Source organism: Oncorhynchus mykiss, chromosome 27, assembly GCF_057628025.1.
Source record: "Oncorhynchus mykiss isolate SJ-2025 chromosome 27, ASM5762802v1, whole genome shotgun sequence".
Classification (NCBI taxonomy): domain Eukaryota; kingdom Metazoa; phylum Chordata; class Actinopteri; order Salmoniformes; family Salmonidae; genus Oncorhynchus; species Oncorhynchus mykiss.
The window spans coordinates 44,824,593-44,852,395 of record NC_143048.1 but is presented as its reverse complement, the minus strand read 5'-3'; the positions used below and the strand labels follow the sequence as shown (position 1 = coordinate 44,852,395).

Below are 27,803 nucleotides of genomic sequence, written 5' to 3'. Positions count from 1 at the left end.
GCCTACCTGGTTAAATAAAGGTGTTCTCACCTGGCCTACCTGGTTAAATAAAGGTGTTCTCACCTGGCCTACCTGGTTAAATAAAGGTGTTCTCACCTGGCCTACCTGGCTAAATAAAGGTGTTCTCACCTGGTCTACCTGGTTAAATAAAGGTGTTCTCACCTGGTTAAATAAAGGTGTTCTCACCTGGTCTACCTGGTTAAATAAAGGTGTTCTCACCTGGCCACCTGGTTAAATAAAGGTGTTCTCACCTGGCCTATCTGGTTAAATAAAGGTGTTCTCACCTGGTCTACCTGGTTAAATAAAGGTGTTCTCACCTGGCCACCTGGTTAAATAAAGGTGTTCTCACCTGGTCTATCTGGTTAAATAAAGGTGTTCTCACCTGGCCTACCTGGCTAAATAAAGGTGTTCTCACCTGGCCTACCTGGTTAAATAAAGGTGTTCTCACCTGGCCTACCTGGTTAAATAAAGGTGTTCTCACCTGGCCACCTGGTTAAATAAAGGTGTTCTCACCTGGCCTATCTGGTTAAATAAAGGTGTTCTCACCTGGTCTACCTGGTTAAATAAAGGTGTTCTCACCTGGCCACCTGGTTAAATAAAGGTGTTCTCACCTGGTCTATCTGGTTAAATAAAGGTGTTCTCACCTGGCCTACCTGGCTAAATAAAGGTGTTCCAGGACCCATAGAGCTCTTATCAAAAGTAGTGCACTATGTAGGGAATAGTGTGGCATTTGGGATAAAGTCATACTGTGAAATGACTCCTGTTCGAGGGGGCCAAGGTGTGAGGTATACTGATCCTGGTGTGTCTACATTGCGTTTACAACAGTATTAAAAGAGACCAGTCCCAGTTGGTTGTTGAATTCACACTTTATTGTCCCAGCAGGGAAATTCATTGTGCAGTTAAGAGTACAAAGCTGCTCAACAAGAACTTCCACTTTTGTCATTGTGCACTTCCCAAAATGGCACCCTATTCCCTATATAATGCACTACTTACCCCATAGGGCTCTAATCAAAAGAAGTGCACTATATAGGGAATAGTGTTCCATTTTGGATTCAGACATTGAGTGCTAATAGTCCTTGGTCCAAGATGACCCAGCCAATAAATCACTGTTATTATTAAACAACCCCCATTTTGTTGTTGTAATGAATAAAAATTGTATTTCCTGAAATATTACACAAGTCATTATTACTTCTTACAGTTTATTTACATAAGTGGCAGTAGCGCCATTAAGAAAATGTATAATTAACAGAATATCTCATTTCAAATGATTTGAAATGACCACGAGATAGTAGCTTCACATTGTTGACTTCATTATCAATTCCAGGTATCGAATATGTTCCGTTTAGATACAGCATCATCTCAAAGCTGAGTTGTCGAGATGTACCGTTTGACACTTTTGGAGTCGTGGCTATCCGTCTCTCCCGTTTCTAGAAGTCTTGGGTTCTCCACATCCACGTAATCCTACAAAGAGATGCTCACTTCAATAAAAGAAGCCCTACGCAAATCGGTCTATGTATCTGGATCATGCTACTGCTGTGGGACTTCTCCTGTGGGGGCCCCTGCTCTGGTTCTAAAGTCACAGGACAGGTGTAACCCGCAGGATGCCTACAGGAAGTTTTACTGTCTATAGTCAGTCCACCTTTTTAAATTTCAGATGAAGGTAAAGAGGTGAGGAGATTAACCACACTATTCTATTGGGATGGACCACATGATCAGAGAGATTAACCACACTATTCTATTGGGATGGACCACATGATCAGAGAGATTAACCACACTATTCTATTGGGATGGACCACATGATCAGAGAGATTAACCACATGATCAGAGAGATTAACCACACTATTCTATTGGGATGGACCACATGATCAGAGAGATTAACCACATGATCAGAGAGATTAACCACATGATCAGAGAGATTAACCACACTATTCTATTGGGATGGACCACATGATCAGAGAGATTAACCACATGATCAGAGAGATTAACCACATGATCAGAGAGATTAACCACACTATTCTATTGGGATGGACCACATGATCAGAGAGATTAACCACACTATTCTATTCGATCAGAGAGATGACAGAGAGAGAGAGAGAGAGGTGAAAGGTTCAACCATTGAACTAGAATCCTATAGACCAGTAGTTCAAATCGCCAAACATTTCTGTAAAAACCCAACGATAAACCTTGATAAACCTTGTGTTCCTATCTTTTGACGGTAGTTGCAGCTGTTTCAGCTGCCTTGCTCACCGGGTAGTTGCAAACTGCATTCCCAGGGGGAGCAAATCAAGTGCACTATGGACCTACCACTGGCCAATCGGATGGCTCAGATTACCGTGTCTGCAGTAACGCAGCAGGAGTAAAAGAAAGCTACAGCAAAGTTGATACTGTGAGATTTCAAAACTTATAAAACCAGGTAGCCTAGTGGTTAGAGGAGGCAGGTAGCCTAGTGGTTAGAGGAGGCAGGTAGCCTAGTGGTTAGAGGAGACATGTAGCCTAGTGGTTAGAGGAGGCAGGTAGCCTAGTGGTTAGAGGCAGGTAGCCTAGTGGTTAGAGGCAGGTAGCCTAGTAACCGAAAGGTCGGTAAATTGAATCCCCGAGCTGACAAGGTAGAAATCTGTCGTTCTCCCCCTGAACAGGCAGTTAACCCACTGTTTCTAGGCCGTCATTGAAAATAAGAATTTGTTCTTAACTGACTTGCCTAGTTAAATAAAAGGCGACATTTGTTTTTATTAAATGTCAACAAATACAGCAAACAGCTGCTGTTTTTATGAGTGACTTCATGTTTAACCTATTTTACTCAGCACTGTCAACACTTTTATTAGCCATAAAATGAGCGTTCTTCCTATTTCCACTCAGTGCTACAACAAGCACTGCAGCTGCAATGAATGAGTCGCAAAGTGTTTCGACAGGCTTGTCTTGTTGTTACTAACGGCTTGAGTCTTTTTTTATATTGAAGAATATTTCACTTTCTATGTTCATGAATTTCTGCACGAGGCAAAAAATAATGCAGTGCGACTCGAGCAAACTTCCTGAAGACGGTGTCCCTTTATTGGTCAGTGTCAGTGGAGGAGAGAGGAGGGATGTTGAGAGGCGGACCCCTCAGTCTGCTGCTCTCTCCCTCCCTCCTCTGAGACTGACCCTCAGTCTGCTGCTCTCTCCCTCCCTCCTCTGAGACTGACCCTCAGTCTGCTGCTCTCTCCCTCCCTCCTCTGAGACTGACCCTCAGTCTGCTGCTCTCTCCCTCCCTCCTCTGAGACTGACCCTCAGTCTGCTGCTCTCTCTCTCCCTCCTCTGAGACTGACCCTCAGTCTGCTGCTCTCTCCCTCCCTCCTCTGAGACTGACCCTCAGTCTGCTGCTCTCTCCCTCCCTCCTCTGAGACTGACCCTCAGTCTGCTGCTCTCTCCCTCCCTCCTCTGAGACTGACCCTCAGTCTGCTGCTCTCTCCCTCCCTCCTCTGAGACTGACCCTCAGTCTGCTGCTCTCTCCCTCCCTCCTCTGAGACTGACCCTCAGTCTGCTGCTCTCTCCCTCCCTCCTCTGAGACTGACCCTCAGTCTGCTGCTCTCTCTCTCCCTCCTCTGAGACTGACCCTCAGTCTGCTGCTCTCTCCCTCCCTCCTCTGAGACTGACCCTCAGTCTGCTGCTCTCTCCCTCCCTCATCTGAGACTGACCCTCAGTCTGCTGCTCTCTCCCTCCCTCCTCTGAGACTGACCCTCAGTCTGCTGCTCTCTCCCTCCCTCCGCTGAGACTGACCATCAGATGCAGGCATCATCAGCACAGTAAAATATAAAGCGAATGATTTAAATGTTCACTAAGCGGTGCCTCACCAGTAATACAACAGCTGATTACCGGTGTGATCATAACCTTAAAAATGGTTTCAGAAGAACAACAATGCGTTGGCAGGGCAACTCAATCAAAGCCAATATGTGGTGATAATGTGTTGGGCCTATAGCCTACTGCACAGACCTCATTACTACAGTAGTGTTTTGAATAGGTTACATAGGCTAACGTTTAAAAAAAAAAAATCATGTTTAAAAACAATTTTTTGACAGTGAACTCGACTCAAAAAAGGTTGGTGACCAATGCTATAGACGAATCCAAAAGGCTAGAAGATTGTATTGCTTGTGTGTTTAACTGTCATAGAACTCCACAGAAGAAGAGGAAGAGGTGGATGGAAGGTGGCTTACTGAATCATTCTCCATGATGTCCTCCAGGATTCTCACTATGTCTGAGAAGGAGGGCCTGGAAGTGTAGGGCTCCATCCAGCAGTTTCTCATTAACTGCAGTCTGAGAGAGAGAGAGGGGGAGAGAGAAAGAGAGGGGGAGAGAGAGGGGGGGAGAGAAAGAGAGAGAGCGAGTGAGAGAAAGAGAGAGAGAGAGGGAGGGAGAGAGAGAGAGAGAGAGGGAGGGAGAAAGAGAGGGAGGAAGAAAGAGAGGGAGGGAGGGAGGGAGAGAGAGAGAGAGAAAGAGAGGGAGGGAGGGAGGGAGAGAGAGAGATAGAGAGGGAGGGAGGGAGGGAGGGAGGGAGGGAGGGAGGGAGGGAGGGAGGGAGGGAGGGAGGGAGGGAGGGAGAGGAAGAAAGAGTGAGGGACAGAGAGAGGGAGGGAGGGAGGGAGAGAGAGAGAGGAAGAAAGAGTGAGGGACAGAGAGAGTGAGGGAGAGAGGGGGAGAGGGAGAGAGAGAGTGAGGGAGGGAGAGAGTGAGGGAGGGAGAGAGAGAGAGGTAGAAGTAGAGAGAGGGAGAAGTAGAGAGGGAGGGAGGGAGGGAGGGAGGGAGGGAGGGAGGGAGGGAGGGAGGGAGGGAGGGAGAAAGAGTGAGGGAGAGAGAGAGAGAGAGAGAGAGTGAGGGAGTGAGGGAGAGAGAGAGTGAGGGAGAGAGAGAGAGTGAGGGAGGGTGAGTGAGGGAGAGAGAGTGAGGGAGGGTGAGAGAGTGAGGGAGAGAGAGGGAGTGAGGGAGGGTGAGAGAGTGAGGGAGAGAGAGAGAGTGAGGGAGGGTGAGAGAGTGAGGGAGAGAGAGAGAGTGAGGGAGGGAGAGAGAGTGAGGGAGGGTGCGAGAGTGAGGGAGAGAGAGAGAGTGAGGGAGAGAGAGAGCTTGTTCGCATCCCAAATGACACCCTGTTCACTATATAGTGCACCCCTATGGGCCCTGGTCAAATGTAGTGCACTATGTAGTGAATAGGGAGCTATTTCTGACGAAGCCCTAGAATACATTCAACCTCAAGGCTTCATCCAGTATTCCACAGAGGGGTTGTGTTCAGGAAGGAGACATTATTTTAAATAAAGAGGTCCTACCAGAACTTGTACAATAAGGGTTAGGGTTAAATAAAGAGGTCCTACCTAAATTTGTCCAATAAGGGTTAGGGTTAAGTAAAGAGGTCCTACCTAAACGTGTACAATAAGGGTTAGGGTTAAATAAAGAGGTCCTACCTAAATTTGTCCAATAAGGGTTAGGGTTAAGTAAAGAGGTCCTACCTAAACGTGTACAATAAGGGTTAGGGTTAAATAAAGAGGTCCTACCTAAATTTGTCCAATAAGGGTTAGGGTTAAGTAAAGAGGTCCTACCTAAACGTGTACAATAAGGGTTAGGGTTAAATAAAGAGGTCCTACCTAAATTTGTCCAATAAGGGTTAGGGTTAAGTAAAGAGGTCCTACCTAAACGTGTACAATAAGGGTTAGGGTTAAGTAAAGAGGTCCTACCAGAACTTGTACAATAAGGGTTAGGGTTAAGTAAAGAGGTCCTACCTAAACGTGTACAATAAGGGTTAGGGTTAAGTAAAGAGGTCCTACCAGAACTTGTACAATAAGGGTTAGGGTTAAGTAAAGAGGTCCTACATAAACGTGTACAATAAGGGTTAGGGTTAAATAAAGAGGTCCTACCAGAACTTGTACAATAAGGGTTAGGGTTAAGTAAAGAGGTCCTACCTAAACTTGTACAATAAGGGTTAGGGTTAAATAAAGAGGTCCTACCAGAACTTGTACAATAAGGGTTAGGGTTAAACAAAGAGGTCCTACCAGAACTTGTACAATAAGGGTTAGGGTTAAGTAAAGAGGTCCTACCTAAACTTGTACAATAAGGGTTAGGGTTAAATAGAGGTCCTACCTAAACTTGTACAATAAGGGTTAGGGTTAAACAAAGAGGTCCTACCAGAACTTGTACAATAAGGGTTAGGGTTAAACAAAGAGGTCCTACCAGAACTTGTACAATAAGGGTTAGGGTTAAGTAAAGAGGTCCTACCTAAACGTGTACAATAAGGGTTAGGGTTAAATAGAGGTCCTACCTAAACTTGTACAATAAGGGTTAGGGTTAAATAGAGGTCCTACCTAAACTTGTACAATAAGGGTTAGGGTTAAATAGAGGTCCTACCTAAATTTGTCCAATAAGAACACAGAGTTTTATTTTGTGCCCTACTGAACATGACCCTGTCGCTGCTGTAACCTGTAGCCCTATGGTACTCCCAATCACCAGCCGGTTGTGATGCAGCCTGTGATACAATCTCAGTGATGTCACGGTCACTTACATCTCTGGCCTGCAGCCCTCGGGGTCTTTGTTCTTGAGACCGGCACAGATGTGATAGACGACGGCCTCTGGTGTCTCCAAGTCATGGTATGGTAAGGTGCCTGGGAACCACAAGTACCCACTGTGTTATGTCCAAGGTGTTATAATTACATTTAATTTAGAATTAGTTTCTTATTTACTTATCTGGGTAAATAAATAGGTTAGATAAATACAAAATATCAGGCCTGTCATCCTTATGGACACTGGGTAGCCAACTATACAGGCGTGTAAATGATGTTAGACATTGTTTATGAACATGAAACTCACCAAACGTCTGTATCTCCCACAGCACGATGCCAAATGCCCAAACGTCCCCCTTGAAGCTGTAATAGTTGATTCTGAAGTACTCGGGGGGGTACCAGCGTAGGGGCACACGTTCCTATACACATAACCACACATTGGAAACAGTTACCCTTTAAAACTCACACTGAGACCATTATCACGTTAAGGCCAGTTTCCTGGGACAGATTAAGTCTAACCCCCCCACCCCCACCATGAATTTGCTACAGTACAGTCATCTGAGCCGTACTGCCCTACCAAGCTAAAAGGCAGTAAATGCTCAGTTGGGTTGCTACATTAAATACATGCTCAATCATGTGGACAAGTATCCCGCCTCTATTGTGTTCAGGAGAAAATGGGGCCCATGTTAGCAGTAACTGGGGGTTAGCACATGTTAGCCAGTAACTGGGGTTTAGCCCATGTTAGCAGTAACTGGGGGTTAGCCCATGTTAGCCAGTAACTGGGGGTTAGCCCATGTTAGCAGTAACTGGGGGTTAGCCCATGTTAGCAGTAACTGGGGGTTAGCCCATGTTAGCAGTAACTGGGGTTTAGCCCATGTTAGCAGTAACTGGGGATTAAGCCCATGTTAGCAGTAACTGGGGTTAGCCCATGTTAGCAGTAACTGGGGGTTAGCCCATGTTAGCAGTAACTGGGGGTTAGCCCATGTTAGCAGTAACTGGTGGTTAGCCCATGTTAGCCAGTAACTGGGGGTTTAGCCCATGTTAGCAGTAACTCGGGGTTGGCCCATGTTAGCAGTAACTGGGGGTTAGCCCATGTTAGCAGTAACTGGGGTTTAGCCCATGTTAGCAGTAACTGGGGGTTTAGCCCATGTTAGCAGTAACTCGGGGTTGGCCCATGTTAGCAGTAACTGGGGGTTAGCCCATGTTAGCAGTAACTGGGGTTTAGCCCATGTTAGCCAGTAACTGGGGGTTAGCCCATGTTAGCAGTAACTGGGGGTTAGCCCATGTTAGCAGTAACTGGGGGTTAGCCCATGTTAGCCAGTAACTGGGGGTTAGCCCATGTTAGCCAGTAACTGGGGGTTTAGCCCATGTTAGCAGTAACTCGGGGTTGGCCCATGTTAGCAGTAACTGGGGGTTAGCCCATGTTAGCCAGTAACTGGGGGTTTAGCCCATGTTAGCCAGTAACTGGGGTTTAGCCCATGTTAGCAGTAACTGGGGGTTAGCCCATGTTAGCCAGTAACTGGGGTTTAGCCCATGTTAGCAGTAACTGGGGTTTAGCCCATGTTAGCAGTAACTGGGGGTTAGCCCATGTTAGCAGTAACTGGGGGTTAGCCCATGTTAACAGTAACTGGGGGTTAGCCCATGTTAGCCAGTAACTGGGGGTTTAGCCCATGTTAGCCAGTAACTGGGCGTGTAGCCCATGTTAGCCAGTAACTGGGGGTTAGCCCATGTTAGCAGTAACTGGGGGTTAAGCCCATGTTAGCCAGTAACTGGGGGTTAAGCCCATGTTAGCAGTAACTGGGGGTTTAGCCCATGTTAGCCAGTAACTGGGGGTTAGCCCATGTTAGCAGTAACTGGGGTTTAGCCCATGTTAGCAGTAACTGGGGGTTAAGCCCATGTTAGCAGTAACTGGGGGTCAGCCCATGTTAGCAGTAACTGGGGGTTAGCCCATGTTAGCAGTAACTGGGGGTTAGCCCATGTTAGCACTAACTGGTGGTTAGCCCATGTTAGCCAGTAACTGGGGGTTTAGCCCATGTTAGCAGTAACTGGGGGTTAGCCCATGTTAGCAGTAACTGGGCGTTTAGCCCATGTTAGCAGTAACTGGGGGTTAGCCCATGTTAGCAGTTACTGGGGGTTAAGCCCATGTTAGCAGTAACTGGGGGTTAGCCCATGTTAGCCAGTAACTGGGGGTTAAGCCCATGTTAGCAGTAACTGGGGGTTTAGCTCATGTTAGCCAGTAACTGGGGGTTTAGCCCATGTTAGCCAGTAACTGTGGGTTAGCCCATGTTGTTAGCAGTAACTGGGGGTTAGCCCATGTTAGCCAGTAACTGGGGGTTAGCCCATGTTAGCCAGTAACTGGGGGTTAAGCCCATGTTAGCAGTAACTGGGGGTCAGCCCATGTTAGCAGTAACTGGGGGTTAGCCCATGTTAGCAGTAACTGGGGGTTAGCCCATGTTAGCACTAACTGGTGGTTAGCCCATGTTAGCCAGTAACTGGGGGTTTAGCCCATGTTAGCAGTAACTGTGGGTTAGCCCATGTTGTTAGCCAGTAACTGGGGGTTAGCCCATGTTAGCAGTAACTGGGGTTTAGCCCATGTTAGCAGTAACTGGGGGTTAAGCCCATGTTAGCAGTAACTGGGGGTCAGCCCATGTTAGCAGTAACTGGGGGTTAGCCCATGTTAGCAGTAACTGGGGGTTAGCCCATGTTAGCACTAACTGGTGGTTAGCCCATGTTAGCCAGTAACTGGGGGTTTAGCCCATGTTAGCAGTAACTGGGGGTTAGCCCATGTTAGCAGTAACTGGGCGTTTAGCCCATGTTAGCAGTAACTGGGGGTTAGCCCATGTTAGCAGTTACTGGGGGTTAAGCCCATGTTAGCAGTAACTGGGGGTTAGCCCATGTTAGCCAGTAACTGGGGGTTAAGCCCATGTTAGCAGTAACTGGGGGTTTAGCTCATGTTAGCCAGTAACTGGGGGTTTAGCCCATGTTAGCCAGTAACTGTGGGTTAGCCCATGTTGTTAGCAGTAACTGGGGGTTAGCCCATGTTAGCCAGTAACTGGGGGTTAGCCCATGTTAGCCAGTAACTGGGGGTTAAGCCCATGTTAGCAGTAACTGGGGGTTTAGCTCATGTTAGCCAGTAACTGGGGGTTTAGCCCATGTTAGCCAGTAACTGTGGGTTAGCCCATGTTGTTAGCAGTAACTGGGGGTTAGCCCATGTTAGCCAGTAACTGGGGGTTAGCCCATGTTAGCCAGTAACTGGGGGTTAGCCCATGTTAGCCAGTAACTGGGGATTAGCCCATGTTAGCAGTAACTGAGGTTTAGCCCATGTTAGCAGTAACTGGGGATTAGCCCATGTTAGCAGTAACTGGGGTTTAGCCCATGTTAGCAGTAACTGGGGGTTAGCCCATGTCAGCAGTAACTGGGGGTTAGCCCATGTTAGCAGTAGCTGGGGGTTAGCCCATGTTAGCAGTAACTGGGGGTTAGCCCATGTTAGCAGTAACTGGGGTTTAGCCCATGTTAGCAGTAACTGGGGGTTAAGCCCATGTTAGCAGTAACTGGGGGTCAGCCCATGTTAGCAGTAACTGGGGGTTAGCCCATGTTAGCAGTAACTGGGGGTTAGCCCATGTTAGCACTAACTGGTGGTTAGCCCATGTTAGCCAGTAACTGGGGGTTTAGCCCATGTTAGCAGTAACTGGGGGTTAGCCCATGTTAGCAGTAACTGGGCGTTTAGCCCATGTTAGCAGTAACTGGGGGTTAGCCCATGTTAGCCAGTAACTGGGGGTTAAGCCCATGTTAGCAGTAACTGGGGGTTTAGCTCATGTTAGCCAGTAACTGGGGGTTTAGCCCATGTTAGCCAGTAACTGTGGGTTAGCCCATGTTGTTAGCAGTAACTGGGGGTTAGCCCATGTTAGCCAGTAACTGGGGGTTAGCCCATGTTAGCCAGTAACTGGGGGTTAGCCCATGTTAGCCAGTAACTGGGGATTAGCCCATGTTAGCAGTAACTGAGGTTTAGCCCATGTTAGCAGTAACTGGGGATTAGCCCATGTTAGCAGTAACTGGGGTTTAGCCCATGTTAGCAGTAACTGGGGGTTAGCCCATGTCAGCAGTAACTGGGGGTTAGCCCATGTTAGCAGTAGCTGGGGGTTAGCCCATGTTAGCAGTAACTGGGGGTTAGCCCATGTTAGCAGTAACTGGGGTTTAGCCCATGTTAGCAGTAACTGGGGGTTAAGCCCATGTTAGCAGTAACTGGGGGTCAGCCCATGTTAGCAGTAACTGGGGGTTAGCCCATGTTAGCAGTAACTGGGGGTTAGCCCATGTTAGCACTAACTGGTGGTTAGCCCATGTTAGCCAGTAACTGGGGGTTTAGCCCATGTTAGCAGTAACTGGGGGTTAGCCCATGTTAGCAGTAACTGGGCGTTTAGCCCATGTTAGCAGTAACTGGGGGTTAGCCCATGTTAGCCAGTAACTGGGGGTTAAGCCCATGTTAGCAGTAACTGGGGGTTTAGCTCATGTTAGCCAGTAACTGGGGGTTTAGCCCATGTTAGCCAGTAACTGTGGGTTAGCCCATGTTGTTAGCAGTAACTGGGGGTTAGCCCATGTTAGCCAGTAACTGGGGGTTAGCCCATGTTAGCCAGTAACTGGGGGTTAGCCCATGTTAGCCAGTAACTGGGGATTAGCCCATGTTAGCAGTAACTGAGGTTTAGCCCATGTTAGCAGTAACTGGGGATTAGCCCATGTTAGCAGTAACTGGGGTTTAGCCCATGTTAGCAGTAACTGGGGGTTAGCCCATGTCAGCAGTAACTGGGGGTTAGCCCATGTTAGCAGTAGCTGGGGGTTAGCCCATGTTAGCAGTAACTGGGGGTTAGCCCATGTTATCAGTAACTGGGGTTTAGCCCATGTTAGCAGTAACTGGATAAAGTTACTGTGAAACCAAGGTAAATAAAAACTATTTTTTTCCTCAGTTCCACGCTATGTTCAGTTACTGCCTTTTTACTTAGTAGGGCAACGTAGGTGTTTCCTGTTTCAGGTTTCTGCCAGTGTGTGCGCGTGTGTGCGTGTGTAACTGAACCCTGTGTGTGTGTGTGTGTGTGCGTGTGTGTGCGTGTGACTGAACCCCGTGTGTGTGTGTGTGTGTGTGTGTGTGTGTGTGTGTGTGTGTGTGTGTGTGTGTGTGTGTGTGCGTGCGTGCGTGTGTCTGAACCCCGTGTGTGTGTGCGTGTGTGTGTGTGTGTGTGCGTGTGTGTGTCTGACCCGTGGGAGTTTCCTGCGACTGCTGTGGCGGCTCTTCATGCGGGTCAGGTCTCTGGCCAGACCAAACTCTGACACCTTTACCTCCCAGGGAAACCTGCTCACCATGATGTTCCTGAGGGCCAGGTCACAGTGCACCACCTGAAACACAACACATATCCCAGAACAGTTACGGTCACCTGAACGGTACATGACACCATCTATAAGGACAGATCCCAGAACAGTTACTGTCACCTGAACGTATGAAACACCATCACCATAAGGACAGATCCCAGAACAGATACTGTCACCTGAACGGTATGTAACACTGTGTGTAAGGACAGATCCCAGAACAGCACTATTTTCTGACTGTACTGTGTCTATCATGATGTTCTGTAGCTGTGTGTAAGGGTTTACTGTCTGTAAGAACTAGTCATAGGTCACAGTGCACCACCTGGAACACAGACCCCAGAACAGTTTCTGACTGACTGACTGGTCCAAGAGCAGTTAAATGCCAGTGGCAGTTTGGTGTCATAAGGAATGAGTGGGAGGAGGAGGAAACTGGGTACCATTTTGGATCGGAGGTGTTCCATGGCCAGTGCGATGTGATAGGACGCGATGGTGAGCAAGCTCTGTAGCTCAGGGTCAGAGGTCAGATCGTCTTTGTGGGTCTGAAGGAAGCGCCGCAGGGTTCCGTAGCTCACAAACTCCATGATCAACACATAGGGTTCTGGGAGGACACACACACACACTGGAATTCAGCTTGTAGTAGTTGTAGGTAATATATTATAGATAAGGTGGCACTCTTTTTCTATTCTATATGGAGACAATGTAAATAATGCAGTCAGCCAGAGTGGTCAAATATAGCACACTATAAAAGTAGGGTGACGTTCGGCACGCAGCCCTGAAGTTCAGCTCGTTTTCCCTCCTGACCCTCGGTGGTTCTCCAGTCCAGCAGATGGAGGTGCTGTCTGTTCTTACCCTCAGTGGTTCTCCAGTCCAACAGATGGAGGTGCTGTCTGTTCTTACCCTCAGTGGTTCTCCAGTCCAGCAGATGGAGATGCTGTCTGTTCTTACCCTCGGTGGTTCTCCAGTCCAGCAGATGGAGATGCTGTCTGTTCTTACCCTTGGTGGTTCTCCAGTCCAGCAGATGGAGGGGCTGTCTGTTCTTACCCTCGGTGGTGTTCCAGTCCAGCAGATGGAGGGGCTGTCTGTTCTTACCCTCAGTGGTTCTCCAGTCCAGCAGATGGAGGTGCTGTCTGTTCTTACCCTCAGTGGTTCTCCAGTCCAGCAGATGGAGGGGCTGTCTGTTCTTACCCTCGGTGGTGTTCCAGTCCAGCAGATGGAGGGGCTGTCTGTTCTTACCCTCGGTGGTGTTCCAGTCCAGCAGCTGGAGAATGTTCTTGTGGTGCACCAGCTTCCTCATAATGGATACCTCCATCTCCATACGCTTAGGGGTCACACCTACAGGACAAAATGGATGCTATAAGTGAAAACCAGATTGAACTCTCAGGGTTTTACTCGCATATATTATTTAATCAGGAAGTGCTCATTGAGATTTTAAATCTCTTTTTTTCAAGAGCGTCCTGGCCAAGATAGGCAGCACCAAGTCATTACACAATTACAGACAGACAACATGAATTACTACAGGTAATCCAGTAAAAACTATAAAATCATAAATCATAAAACAGCTAATTAATAACATTGATAGGTCAAATGAATCAGCCTCAAAATCCTTCATCAGTGATTTAAAAACACCAATCAGGACAAGTTCTTCCACTTTAAAAGAATTTTGTAAGGCGTTCCAAGCCAATGGCGCAGAGGACATAAAAGCCCTTTTACCAAATTCAGTTGGGACATTTGGAACAGTTAGCAGGATAAAGTCCAGCGAACGAAGAGACGACCCACCACATTTCTGAACAATAAAAATGCACAAATAAAGAGGTAGTAAACCCAAAATGGCTTTGTAAATAAAAGTATACCAGTGACTGAGCCTACGAGTGACTAGAGAAGGCCAGCCAACCCTGGTATACAAAGTGCAGTGGTGCGTAAGGGTTTTGCAGTTTAAAATAAATCTCAAAGTGCCATGGTAAATGATGTCAATTGATCTCCAACACTGAGCGGAAGCATTCATATATAAAATATCCCCATAGTCTAGTAAAGGCATAAATGTAGCTGATACTAGCCTCCTTCTGGCTTCAAAAGAAAAACAGGCCTTATTCCCAAAATAAAATCCCCACTTCAGCATACATTTTTTTGTAAGTTGTTGAATATGCAATTTTAAAGAGAGGCCGTCATCAATTAAAATTCCAAGATATTTATATGAGGTTACAACCTCAAATCTCCTTGCCCTGACAGGTAGTAATAGGTGAAAGGTTCAGAGGTCTATTTCTTGCTTTAGAAAACACCATTAGTTTAGTTTTGTCAGTATTGAGGATAAGCTATGTTGAACAGTATTAAAAGCCGTTTGTATGTTCTGGAAAGCTTTTGAGAGAGACCAGGCACAACAATAAATTACAGTATCATCAGCATAAAAGTGAAGTTGCGCATTTAGCAAATTTTTGTCAAAATTATTCATATAAAATGAATACGAGGGGACTAAGTACAGAGCCCTGGGGCACACCATTACAGACAGACAATTCAACAGACATGAGCCCATCAAATTGAGTGCACTGAGTTCTATCAGACAGGTAGTTAGAAAACCATGCAACTGCATTCTCCGAAAGACCTAAGCTCGACAATCTCTGTCTCAGTATAGCATGATCAACTATATCAAACGTGAGTGAGACACAGTGCTGTTTTTTTTGTCAAGGGCTTCAGTGATATCATTTAAAACCTTCATGGCTGCTGTAATTGTGCTGTGTTTCTTCCTGAAGCCCGATTGATTGGTACATTGATAACATAGAATTAGCATAGAAAAACTATTTTTGCTGTTCACTAACAACGGTTTCAGGTATTTTCTCCAGAGGTGACAGCTTTGAGATTGGCCTATAATCATTTAAAAGAGTTGGATCTCCCCCTTTTTAAAAGTGGTAGGACAAATGCGGATTTCCAGACCTTTGGAATGTCATTACATTCCAGGGTTAAATTGAACAGATGTGTAAGTGGTTCAGCTATGAAATCAGCTGCCAGTTTTAATAAAAAAGCAGGGATCAAGAAGATCAAGACCTGCAGGTTCTCTCTGATCTAAGGATTTCAGGGCTTTATGTACCACCTGCACTGAGAATGGCAAAAAAGCTACAAGTTTGACCAGCTCTCACTGGTTCATCCACACAGGGTTGTACAGAGACAGAGGACACTGGTTCATCCACACAGGGTTGTACAGAGACAGAGGACACTGGTTCATCGACCACAGGGTTGTACAGAGACAGAGGACACTGGTTCATCCACACAGGGTTGTACAGAGACAGAGGACACTGGTTCATCCACACAGGGTTGTACAGAGACAGAGGACACTGGTTCATCCACACAGGGTTGTACAGAGACAGAGGACACTGGTTCATCCACAAAGGGTTGGACAGAGACAGAGGACACTGGTTCATCCACACAGGGTTGGACAGAGACAGAGGACACTGGTTCATCCACACAGGGTTGTACAGAGACAGAGGACACTGGTTCATCCACACAGGGTTGTACAGAGACAGAGGACACTGGTTCATCCACACAAGGTTGTACAGAGACAGAGGACACTGGTTCATCCACACAGGGTTGTACAGAGACAGAGGACACTGGTTCATCCACACAGGGTTGAACAGAGACAGAGGACACTGGTTCATCCACACAGGGTTGTACAGAGACAGAGGACACTGGTTCATCCACACAGGGTTGTACAGAGACAGAAGACACTGGTTCATCCACACAGGGTTGTACAGAGACAGAGGACACTGGTTCATCGACCACAGGGTTGTACAGAGACAGAGGACACTGAATCAAACAGCCTACCAGATGATAACAAAGTGCTCATTGAAACAATTCAGCATTTCAGTTTTGTCATATAGAGCAACAGAATCCTTCAAAACACAGGACGGTAATTCATTAACATTACTGTTACAAGACATAGACCTAAAAGCCTTCCAAAACCTTCTAGAATCATTCAGGTTATCAGTGGAAACAGACATAAAATATTCAGACTTGGTCTTCCTGAGAAGAAAAGAACACTTGTTTCAGAACTGCCTAAAAACAAGACAATCAGCATCAGAACATGATGTCCTTGCTTTTAAGCCCAGGCTAGATTACGATGGTGAATAATACAAGACAGCTCAGAAGAAAAACACGGATTATCCCGCCCTTTAACCCTGAACCTATGGAATGGGGCATGTTTGTTTACTATTTGGAGAAAACCATGGATTATCCCGCGCTTTAACCCTGAACCTATGGAATGGGGCATGTTTATTTACTATTTGGAGAAAAAAAAACCCATCATGAAATCATTTCCAGGCAGTTTCCACATCAGGGATAAACTCAATCTTACTCCAGTCAAAATAGAACAAAATCATGAAAGAAATCCTGCTTATTAAAAACTATTAATTTCTGTTAGGAATAAAGAGTGGGTTTGTCTTAGGAACCTTAGTGTTTCTAACAGCAACAACAGCACAATAGTCACTTAAATCATGACAACAACAAAAAACACACCAACCGCAGAATATTTATGTGGAACATTTGTCAATATCAAATCAATCCGGGTAGATATGGATTTTGCTGTGTGACCTAGAATGTATATTTAGGAGCACCAGTACGCCTAGAAGAATTAAGGCTTTTAGCTTTAATACCTCAAATATCTTTCATTGTGCCCCTAAATTTCTTTGTGTCCACCTACATTTCTCAACTTAGGCGCACATGTTCTCCTTGTAAAAGCTCAGCGTAAAGCCCTTGGCTCTTTGTGTACATCCCAAATAACATGCTATTCCTTATACAGACCTTGGCCCCACTCTCCGAGGGGGCCTCTAGAAGAGTTGGAACATGCCCCCCCAAAAAATTTCTTATATTTCTTAAATTATTTATACACACTTGTACATGTGTGAAATAGTACAAATAGAAGCCATCACTAGTTACCACACCCACAATGTAAGCCTACTGTACCCTCTTTGGTGATCTTGCAGGTGAACATGCCGTGTCCCTTGCAAGTTCCCCGTGTCATCCTGGCCTTGTAGAAGACTCCCTCCTTCCCTGCCTTGATGAGCTGCAGCAGACTGAGGTCTGCCTTGGTGAAGCGGGGACCCTGGGGATAATCACACGCCTGTGGTTGTTATACTGTCTATAGACTTACTCAACTCTGTATACTTTTTAAACTGTGTACAACAGTGGTGGCTGGTGTGTGTGTGTGGGGGGGAGGGAAGCTAGAGGAGGACGGGCTCATTGTAATGAACGGAATGGAATTCATGGAACTGAGTAAAACGTGGTTTTCATGTGTTTGATAACATTCCATTTCTTCCATTCCGGCCATTACAATGAGCCCGTCCTCCTATAGCTCCTCCCACCAGCCTCCTCTGATATACAATATGGTTATTACCTACTGTACATCCTCCATACTCACTGTCTGTAGATCCCGTCTGTGTGTGTGTGTGTGCCTGTGTGTGTGTGTGTGTATAGTCCTATGCGCGGGTGTGTGTGTCGCAAATGTATGCATACCTGTTGCGGTGGCCTCCAAAGCAGTCTGTTAGTGACAGACCTGTTCTTGTTTCTCTGTAGTGACGTCTGCTCCTCAGGGTCCTCTTTCCCCAGCTTCTCTGTCAAGGTGACGGGGTACGGGCTGGGGGAAGCAGGAGAGAGGAGCGGGGAGTCTGGAGTGGAAAGTACATTTCCCAGAGGCCTTCCTCCTCGCAGGTCCCGAATGGTCCTCTCCAAGGAACGATACCTGACAACAGCCAGAAGTGAGGATGTTCCGTGTATAGACAGACGGTCCATATGGGAATGGCTAACACAGAAAATATACTATATAGTGCAGTGCATTTGGGAAAGTATTCAGACCCCTTGACTTTTTCCACATTTTGTTACGTTACAGCCTTTATTCTAAAATGGATTCAATTGTTTTTTCCCCCCCTCATCAATCTACACACAATATCCCATAATGACATCACAATATCCCATAATGACATCACAATATCCCATAATGACATCACAATACCCCATAATGACATCACAATACCCCATAATTACAAGGCAAAATGTTTTTTTTTTTATTTATTTTTTTTATGTGCATGAAACCCATTTACATAAGTATTCAGACACTTTACTCAGTACTCTGTTGAAGCACCTTTGGCAGCGATTACAGCCTGGAGTCTTCTTGGGTATGACACTACAAGTGTGGCACCTGTATTTGGGGAGTTGCTTGGCTGTGTGCTTAGAGTCGTTGTCCTATTGGAAGGTGAACCTTCGTCCCAGTCTGAGGTCCTGAGCACTCTGGAGCAGGTTTTCATAAAGGATCTCTCGGTACTTTGCTCTGTTCATCTTTCCCTCAATCCTGACGAGTCTCCCAGTCCCATGATGCTGCCACCACCATGCTTCACCGTAGGGATGGTGCCAGGTTTCCTCCAGACGTGACACTTGGCATTCAGGCCAAACTTTTCAATCTTGTTTCTCATGGTCTGAGAGTCTTTATGTGACTTTAGCAAACTCCAAGTGGGCTGTCATGTGCCTTTTACTGAAGAGTGGTTTCCGTCTGGCCCCTCTACCATAAAGGCCTGATTGGTGGAGTGAACATCAGATTCTTGGTCACCTCCCTGACCAAGGCCCTTCTACCCCAATTGCTCAGTTTGGCCGGGCGGCCAGCTCTAGGAAGAGTCTTTGTGGTTCCAAACTTCTTCCATTTAAGAATTATGGAGGACACTGTGTTCTCGGGGACCTTCAATGCTGCAGAAATGTTTTGCTACCCTTCCCCAGATATGTGCCTCGAACACAATCCCGTCTCGGACCTCTACGGACAATTCCTTCGACCTCATGTCTTGATTTTTACCCGGTCATGCACAGTTCTCAACTGGGCACACAAGGTGAAAGGTGACATGAGGTTCTGATCTGATCTGGTTGGAGGTTCTGAGTTGTGGTTTTTAGCCATTGTGTCCGTTGACCATTTGTCTTTGTAGCTTAGTTTTAAGTTGTGTTCGATCATGTTAACATCGTAACTTGTTTCTAAATATATGTGTGGTAGATCTGCTTCCTTAAATACAGCATTGAGTTCCTTTCTCAAGGGTGGAAGGAGAACTTTTTCATCTGTGTATAATAGTATCCCCAAAGTCGTGTCATCTAATTGAACTCCTAGGTAAGAAGGCTTGATTAGCTGGGCCAAGTCATTTACAAAAAAAAAGGACAAACAAAGCTGGGAAGAGCATGTTGCCTTGTTTGACTCCAAACAGAGTGGGAAAACATTCGGTCTTCAACTCATTTACCTGTCCACAGGAGACCGGTGCATTCTCTCAACCAGCTTCACCTGGAATGCTTTTCCAACTGTCTTGAAGGAGTTCCCACATATGATGCACACTGGCTTGGTGCTTGGCTGCTTTTTCTTCACTCTGTGGTCCAACTCATCCCAAACCATCTCAGATGATTTGAGGTCGGGTGATTGTGAAGGCCAGGTCATCTGATGCAGCACTCAATCACTCTCCTTCTTGGTCAAATATCCCTTACACAGCCTGGATGTGTTTTGGGTTATTGTAGAAATACAAATGATAGTCCCACTAAGCGCTAACCAGATGGGATGGTGTATCGCTGCAGAATACTGTGGTAGACATGCTGGTTAAGTGTGCCTTGAATTCTAAATAAATCCAGACAGTGTCACTAGCAAAGCACCTTCACACCTCCTCCTCCATGCTTCACGGTGGGAACCACACATGCAGAGATCATCTTTTCACCTACTCTGCGTCTCACAATGACATGGCGGTTGGAACCAAAAATCTCAAATTTGGACTCATCAAACCAAAGGACAGATTTCCACCAGTCTAATGTCCATTGCTCGTGTTTCTTAGCCCAAGCAAGTCTCTTCTTCTTATTGGTGTCCTTTAGTAGTGGTTTCTTTGCAGCATTTTGACCATGAAGGCCTGATTCACACAGTCTTCTCTGAACAGTTGATGTTGAGATGTGTCTGTTACTTGACCTCTGTGAAGCATTTATTTGGACTGCAATTTCTGAGGCTAGTAACTCTAATGAACTTATCCTCTTCCGCAGAGGTAACTCTGGGTCTTCCTTTCCTGTGGCCAGTTTCATCATAGCGCTTTATGGTTTTTGCGACTGCACTTGAAGAAACTTTCAAAGTTCTTGAAATGTTTCATATTGACTGACCTTCATGTCTTAAAGTAATGATGGACTGTTGTTTCTTTTTGCTTATTTGAGCTGTTCTTGTCATAATATGGACTTGGTCTTTTACCAAATAGGGCTATCTTCTGTATACCACCTCTACCTTGTCACAACACAACTGATTGGCCCAAAGACATTGTGAAAGGAAAGAAATCCCCCAAATTAACTTATAACAAAGCACACCTGTTAACTGAAATAAATTCCAGGTGACTTTGCCATTTTTTAATTTAACGAGGCAAGTCAGTTAAGAACAAATTCTTGTTTAAAATTACAGCCTACCGGGGAACGGTGGGTTAACTCTTTTTTGCTTACTACATGATTCCATACGTGTTATTTCATAGTTTTGATGTCTTCACTATTATTCTACAATGTAGAAAATAGTAAAAAAAAATGAAGAAAAACCCTTTAAATGAGTAGGTGTGTCCAAACCTTTGACTGATACTGTACGTTGCTAACTACCATGACAAAGACCAAAGACCAAAGCCGGTGGGAGTACCGTCGAGGACAGTGGTGTCTCTCTATCACAGGTGACGGATCTTTAAAACAAACAAAAAGACACCGACAAGCAGTTGTTACAACAACAAGAAAATAGCTTCAAGTGTTTTGTCCAAATACTGGTGGAGTCAACTAATAAAAGAATGGACGACCTGACCAGAGAGGTCCAGGACCTGAAGAACAGTTTGCAGTTCTCCCAGGGCCAGCTCGATGGAGTTGAAACAGGAGAACGGCAAGACGACTGCAATCTTTAAGTCATTTGAGATGATTGGACATCAGTTGTGTGTGTGTGTGAATCCAGGATTACAATGACGGATACATTTGATTATCTCGAAGGGACAATCAAGGCTGAATAACATGGTCGTGGACGGAATTGCAGAATCTCCACATGAGACCTGGACGGACTCTGAGGACAAAGTGAGGGAAACGATCTCTGAGAAATTGAAGATGGACCACAGGAAGATTGAGGTGGAGCTAGCCCACAGGACTGGAAACCCCACATCCGACCCAGGTGAGAGGCCCAGGTCGATCGTGGTCAAGTTCCGGAGGTTCAAGGACAAGGTAATGTAGCTGTTCTGGAAAGAGCTAAGAACTTGAGAGGCCGTATATTTTCCTTAATGAGGACTATCCTGACGCTGTGCGCCAGAAGAGGAACAAACTTATCCCAGCCAAGAAAGCTGCCAGAGCGCGTGGGGACATTGCTTACATCTGCTATAACAGGCTCATTGTCCGCTCTCCCTCCCAGAAGCCTGGAAGGGGTCTGAGTTCCAAGCCTATGGGTTCGTAGCTTCAACCCCACAGCACACACACACCCACACACCAATTGATTAATGGACTGTTGAATGTAAAAAATGTTCTCTTGCTTTGTTAGCTCTTTTCAGAATTATGTCTATCTCTGATAAGCTACCCAGGAAAGGACTGAAAATAGCAGCCCATATTAATAAATAGAGCCTTAGAAATAAAGATTAATGAAATCAATAACTTCCTAACATCAGATAATATGTATACAGTGCACTAGGAAACTATTCAGACCCCTTGAATTTTTCCACATTTTGTTACGTTACAGCCTTATTCTAAAACTGATTTTTTAAAGTACTCAGTAATCTACACACAACATTAAACATTTAAAACAGAAATACCTTATTTACATTTGTATTCAGAACCTTTGCTATGAAATGTGAAATTGAGCTCAGCTACATCCTGTTTTCATTGATCCTCCTTGAGATGTTTCTACAACTTCAAATGATTGGACATGATTTGGAAAGGCACACACCTGTCTACATAAAGGTCCCACAGTTAAGAGTTTATGTCAGAGCAAAATCCAAACCATGAGGTTGAAGGAATTGTCTGTAGAGCTCCAAGATAGGATTGTGTTCGAAGCACAGATCTGGGGAAGGGTACCAAAAAATATCTGCAGCATTGAAGGTCCCCAAGTGGCCTCCATCATTCTTAAATGGAAGAAGTTTGAAACCACCAAGACACTTCCTAGATGTCTGCTCTACCCAGAATTACAACCAACCAATTGCTGCATTACCAAAGAACATAAATGGTTAAAGAAAATTGTGATGAATAAAAACACATACCAATTAAGGACCAAAAAATGGACAGCTGTGCCATATAAATATGGGTTCGTAGCTTCACCCCCACAGCACACACACTACGAACCCATATTTATATGGACAGCAGTGCCATATAAATATGGGTTCGTAGCTTCACCCCCACAGCACACACACTACGAACCCATATTTATATGGACAGCTGGGCCATATAAATATGGGTTCGTAGCTTCACCCCCACAGCACACACACTACGAACCCATATTTATATGGACAGCTGTGCCATATAAATATGGGTTCGTAGCTTCACCCCCACAGCACACACACTACGAACCCATATTTATATGGACAGCTGGGGCGTATAAATATGGGTTCGTAGCTTCACCCCCACAGCACACACACTACGAACCCATATTTATATGGACAGCTGGGCCATATAAATATGGGTTCGTAGCTTCACCCCCACAGCACACACACTACGAACCCATATTTATATGGACAGCTGTGCCATATAAATAGTTGGGAAGAGATTTGAGATGTACCCGTTTCCATGGCATACGGTTTATGAATTGACACGCAAAACAACGTCGGATTCAAAACTTCAACTTTCTCAATTTAAATGATTATACAAACGTCTTGCAAATCAATATAATGTTTTATTTATATATATATATATTTATATATATATATATATATATATATATATATATATATATATATATATATATATATATATGGGGGATACAGTCTTCCCAGCTCTGCAGATTTTGCTGTGAGGAGACAGAGTCATTAGATCATTTATTTTGGTACTGTCCATATGTAGCTCGTTTTTGGTCACATGTCCAGGAATGGCTGAAGAATTGCAACACTTGCTTAGAACTAATGCTACAGATAGCAATACTGGGTGATTTGAAAAGTCATAGTCAATCAATAATATAATACATATTTTAGCAAAAATGTTTATTTAATTTACAATCTGTAGAGGTTATGAGAATAGAAAGGTTCAGTACTTTTGTTAAGCATCACAGCACAGTTGAACAATATACATTGGGGCAAAAAAGTATTGTCAGCCATCAATTGTCAAGTTCTCCCACTTAAAAAGAAGGTACACTTCAACTATGACAGACAAAATGAGAATTTTTTCTCTCCAGAAAATCACATTGTAGGATTTTTAATGAATTTATTTGCAAATTATGGTGGAAAATAAGTCTTTTTTTTTGCCCCGCTGTATACTTAAAAAAAATACTCTTCCTAGAGCTGGCCGACCGGCCAAACTGAGGGCCTTGGTCAGGGAGGTGACATAGAACCCAATGGTCACTCAGACAGAGCTGTGGAGTTCCCATGTGAAGATGACAGAAACTTCCAGAAGGACAATCATCTCTGCAGCATTCCACCAATCAGGCCTTTAGGGTAGAGTGGCCAGACACAAGCCACTCCTGCGTAAAAGGCAAGACAGCCCACTTGGAGTTTGCCAAAAGACACTAAAATACTCTCAGACCATGAGAAACAAGATTCTCTAGTCTGATGAAACCAAGATTGAACTCTTTGGCCGGAATGCCAAGCATCACATCTGGAGGAAACCTGGCACCATCCCTACAGTGAAGCATGGTGGTGGCAGCAACATGCTGTGGGGATGTTTTTCAGTGGCAGGGACAGGGAGACTAGTCAGAATCAAGGCAAAGACGATCGGAGCAGAGTACGGAGAGATCCTTAAAGGAAACCTGCTCCAGAGCACTCAGGACCTCAGACTGGGATGACGGTTCACCTTCCAACAGGACAATGACCCTAAGCACCCAACCAAGACAATGCAGGTAGGGCTTCGGGACAAGTCTCTGAATGTCCCTGAGTGGCCCAGCCAGGGCCCGGACTTAAACCCGATTGAACATCTCTGGAGAGACCTGAAATAGCTGTGCAGCAACCTGACAGAGCTTGAGAGGATCTGCAGAGAAGAATGGGAGAAATTCCCAAAATACAGGTGTGCCAAGCTTGTAGCGTCATACCCAAGAAGACTCATGGCTGTAATCGTTGCCAAAGGTGCTTCAACAAAGTACTGAGTAAATCTGATATTTCAGTTTTTATTTTTAATAAATTAGCAAAAATCTCTAAAAACATATTTTTTTGTTGTCATTAGGGGTATTGTGTGTAGATTGATGAGGGGGGGAAATAATTAATCAACTTTACAATAAGACTAACGTAACAAAATGTGGAAAGAAATCAAGGGGTTTGAATACTTTCCGAAGGCTTTCTGAGACTCAGATAATTCATTTGATGATACAGCAGTAGAAATACAAGGATATAACATCTATAGAAGAGACACAAATGCTTATGGGGGAGGTGTTGCTGTACATTTATTCAGAGCCATATCCCTGTAATGCTTAGAGAAGATCTTATGTCAAGTGTTATTGAAGTGTTGTGGTTGCAGGTTCACTTGCTATATAGGCCACCAAGTGCTAACAGGCAGTATCTAAATAATATGTGTGAAATGCTTGATAGTGTATGTGATGTAAACAGAGAGGTCTACTTTCTTGGGGACCTGGATATTGACTGGTTTTCATCAAGCTGTCTGCTCAAGAGGAAGCTTCTTACTGTAACCAGTGCTTGTGGGTGTCATTGGTGTGGGAGGGATCATAATCGTCTTCAAGCCTCGTCAAGGTGCCCGTGGTAACAGTCCTCGGTGCTGTAATGAACCATGCTCTCTCAGATGTGGTATCGCACCTGTTAACACCTTTTCCATAACTTTGTGTGAAATCTATTATTGCAAACGGCAAGTAAAATATACCCTTTGTGTTTCATAGGAATGCAAGGTATTTAATGTAAATTATTTTATGCTTAATGTTTTTTAGACTGTTCATTCTTTCTAAAAAATACATTTGAAGTTTATGCAGTGGGGAGAACAAGTATTTGATACACTGACGATTTTGCAGGTTTTCCTACTTACAAAGCATGTAGAGGTCTGTAATTTTTTATCATAGGTACACTTCAACTGTGAGAGACGGAATCTTTAAACAAAAATCCAGAAAATCACATTGTATGATTTTTAAGTAATTCATTTGCATTTTATTGCATGACATAAGTATTTGATACATCAGAAAAGCAGAACTTAATATTTGGTACAGAAACCTTTGTTTGCAATTACAGAGATCATACGTTTCCTGTAGTTCTTGACCAGGTTTGCACACACTGCAGCAGGGATTTTGGCCCACTCCTCCATACAGACCTTCTCCAGATCCTTCAGGTTTCGGGTCTGTCGCTGGGCAATACGGACTTTCAGCTCCCTCCAAAGATGTTCAATTGGATTCAGGCCTGGAGACTGGCTAGGCCACTCCAGGACCTTGCGATGCTTCTTACGGAGCCACTCCTTAGTTGCCCTGGCTGTGTGTTTCGGGTCGTTGTCATGCTGGAAGACCCAGCCACGACCCATCTTCAATGCTCTTACTGAGGGAAGGAGGTTGTAGGCCAAGATCTCGCGATACATGGCCCCATCCATCCTCCCCTCAATACGGTGCAGTCGTCCTGTCCCCTTTGCAGAAAAGCATCCCCAGAGAATGAGGTTTCCACCTCCGTGCTTCACGGTTGGGATGGTGTTCTTGGGGTTGTACTCATCCTTCTTCTTCCTCCAAACACAGCGAGTATAGTTTAGACCAAAAAGCTCTATTTTTGTCTCATCAGACCACATGACCTTCTCCCATTCCTCCTCTGGATCATCCAGATGGTCATTGGCAAACTTCAGACGGGCCTGGACATGCGCTGGCTTGAACAGGGGGACCTTGCGTGCGCTGCAGGATTTTAATCCATAACGGCGTAGTGTGTTACTAATGGTTTTCTTTGAGACTGTGGTCCCAGCTCTCTTCAGGTCATTGACCAGGTCCTGCCGTGTAGTTCTGGGCTGATCCCTCACCTTCCTCATGATCATTGATGCCCCACGAGGTGAGATCTTGCATGGAGCCCCAGACCGAGGGTGATTGACTGTCATCTTGAACTTCTTCCATTTTCTAATAATTGCGCCAACAGTTGTTGCCTTCTCACCAAGCTGCTTGCCTATTGTCCTGTAGCCCATCCCAGCCTTGTGCAGGTCTACAATTTTAACCCTGATGTCCTTACACAGCTCTCTGGCCTTGGCCATTGTGGGGAGGTTGGAGTCTGTTTGATTGAGTGTGTGGACAGGTGTCTTTTATACAGGTAACGAGTTCAAACAGGTGCAGTTAATACAGATAATGAGTGGAGAACAGGAGGGCTTCTTAAAGAAAAACTAACAGGTCTGTGAGAGCCGGAATTCTTACTGGTTGGTAGGTGATCAAATACTTATGTCATGCAATAAAATGCAAATGAATTACTTACAAATCATACAATGTGATTTTCTGGATTTTTGTTTTAGATTCCGTCTCTCACAGTTGAAGTGTACCTGTGATAAAAATTACAGACCTCTACATGCTTTGTAAGTAGGAAAACCTGCAAAATCGGCAGTGTATCAAATACTTGTTCTCCCCACTGTGTGTGTGTGTGTGTGTGTGTGTGTATATATATATATATTAAATGGTCTAGGGGGGAGTGTATGAATAATTTAAGATAATACACAACGCAGAGGACTAGAGGTCAATAGAGAATTAACGATCAATGGAAATATATATATATATATATATTTTTTTTTCAGTTCACCATTTTCCAGTATGATTTCAATTCTTTAACTTTTTTTTGTCTAACCCCACTTATTAATTTAAATTCCAAAATTGCTTAAGGTTGTTAATTTGCAGTTGTTGGGAGATGGTGCTTGGCTCCTTCTGAAGCTCCTCTTATACAGTATCTACAGTCTCTAAAGTCTACACAGCTTTCCTTTCCTCAGCGCCCCAACAGTACTAGCTGACAGAGGCTCACGTAACTTCAAACCGCAATGTTTAATCGAAAAGTAGAATACAGAACATTTCTCACAAACCCATTGAGGTGAGCCCGTCTTACTTTTTGAGCCACAGAGTCCCCAGCACTATGAAAACCAGGACGGTGAGCAGAAACACCCCGATGAGGAGGTAATGAGGTAGGTCCAACTTCATGCTGGAAGTGACAGACGAGACTTTAGGTACACACAAGCACGCAAGATAGGTCCCACTATGTACTTAACTTAACTTTCAGACATCTAAGTCTTCACATAAGATTATGTCGAGGCTCATATTCCATTTCAGGTGAACTCACTTGGAGAATTGGGTGGTTGAATTGTTCAAGGAGGCCATCATGTCATCATCCTTGTTCATGTCAGTGACGAGTCAGAAAAAGAGACCTCCACCTATCTACCCGTCTAACCCTACTTGTCCTCTCAAAAGGGCCCCTTGGGGAGGATACATCTGTTTCGTAACACACTGCCCAACAATAGACTTGGGACAACGTCTAGACTCACAGAAGGATTCTCTGTCGATAACTGTGATGATCTGCTTTTCTCTGAGACCCCCTTTGAAGAGAAGACACCCGTTGAGAGGAAATGGAATACATCATATCCTGTGTTAGTGGAGTCAGAAGGACGGGTTTTTGTTTGCTCAAGAGCCACACAGCACGGAGGGGAAATGCACAGTAGCATCCCGTGGTTTTCAAAAAAAAAAAAACTGACGGGGAGACCGAGCTGTCTGACTGACAGAGACACTTATTACAGCATCTATACAATGAGCACCTAGGTCCACGAAATGTTGAGGAACTTATCCGTATCGTGTGACCTTTTTCGGATCAATTACGGGCAGTGAAGGAT

General features: G+C 45.0%; 1 protein-coding gene across 2 annotated transcripts; it reads right to left on the bottom strand.

Annotated features, from left to right (window-relative positions):
• Positions 1-838: 838 nt before the first annotated feature.
• LOC110507238 (fibroblast growth factor receptor homolog 1) lies at positions 839-27,583 on the bottom strand. 2 transcript variants are annotated; one of them, XM_090224095.1, is made up of 11 exons: positions 27,260-27,583; positions 27,029-27,121; positions 17,367-17,592; positions 16,818-16,956; positions 13,104-13,202; positions 12,308-12,468; positions 11,763-11,900; positions 6,823-6,934; positions 6,518-6,617; positions 4,188-4,287; positions 839-1,461 (listed from the first exon to the last, which is right to left on the bottom strand). In XM_090224095.1, the coding sequence occupies exons 1-11, from the start codon at positions 27,316-27,318 to the stop codon at positions 1,360-1,362; spliced, it is 1,329 nt and encodes a 442-aa protein (XP_090080221.1). In that variant the 5' UTR covers positions 27,319-27,583; the 3' UTR covers positions 839-1,359. The 2 variants fall into 2 exon arrangements, with proteins under 2 accessions (XP_090080221.1, XP_090080222.1); XM_090224096.1 differs by lacking the exons at positions 13,104-13,202; positions 16,818-16,956; positions 17,367-17,592; positions 27,029-27,121; positions 27,260-27,583 and adding an exon at positions 12,912-12,930.
• Positions 27,584-27,803: the final 220 nt, after the last annotated feature.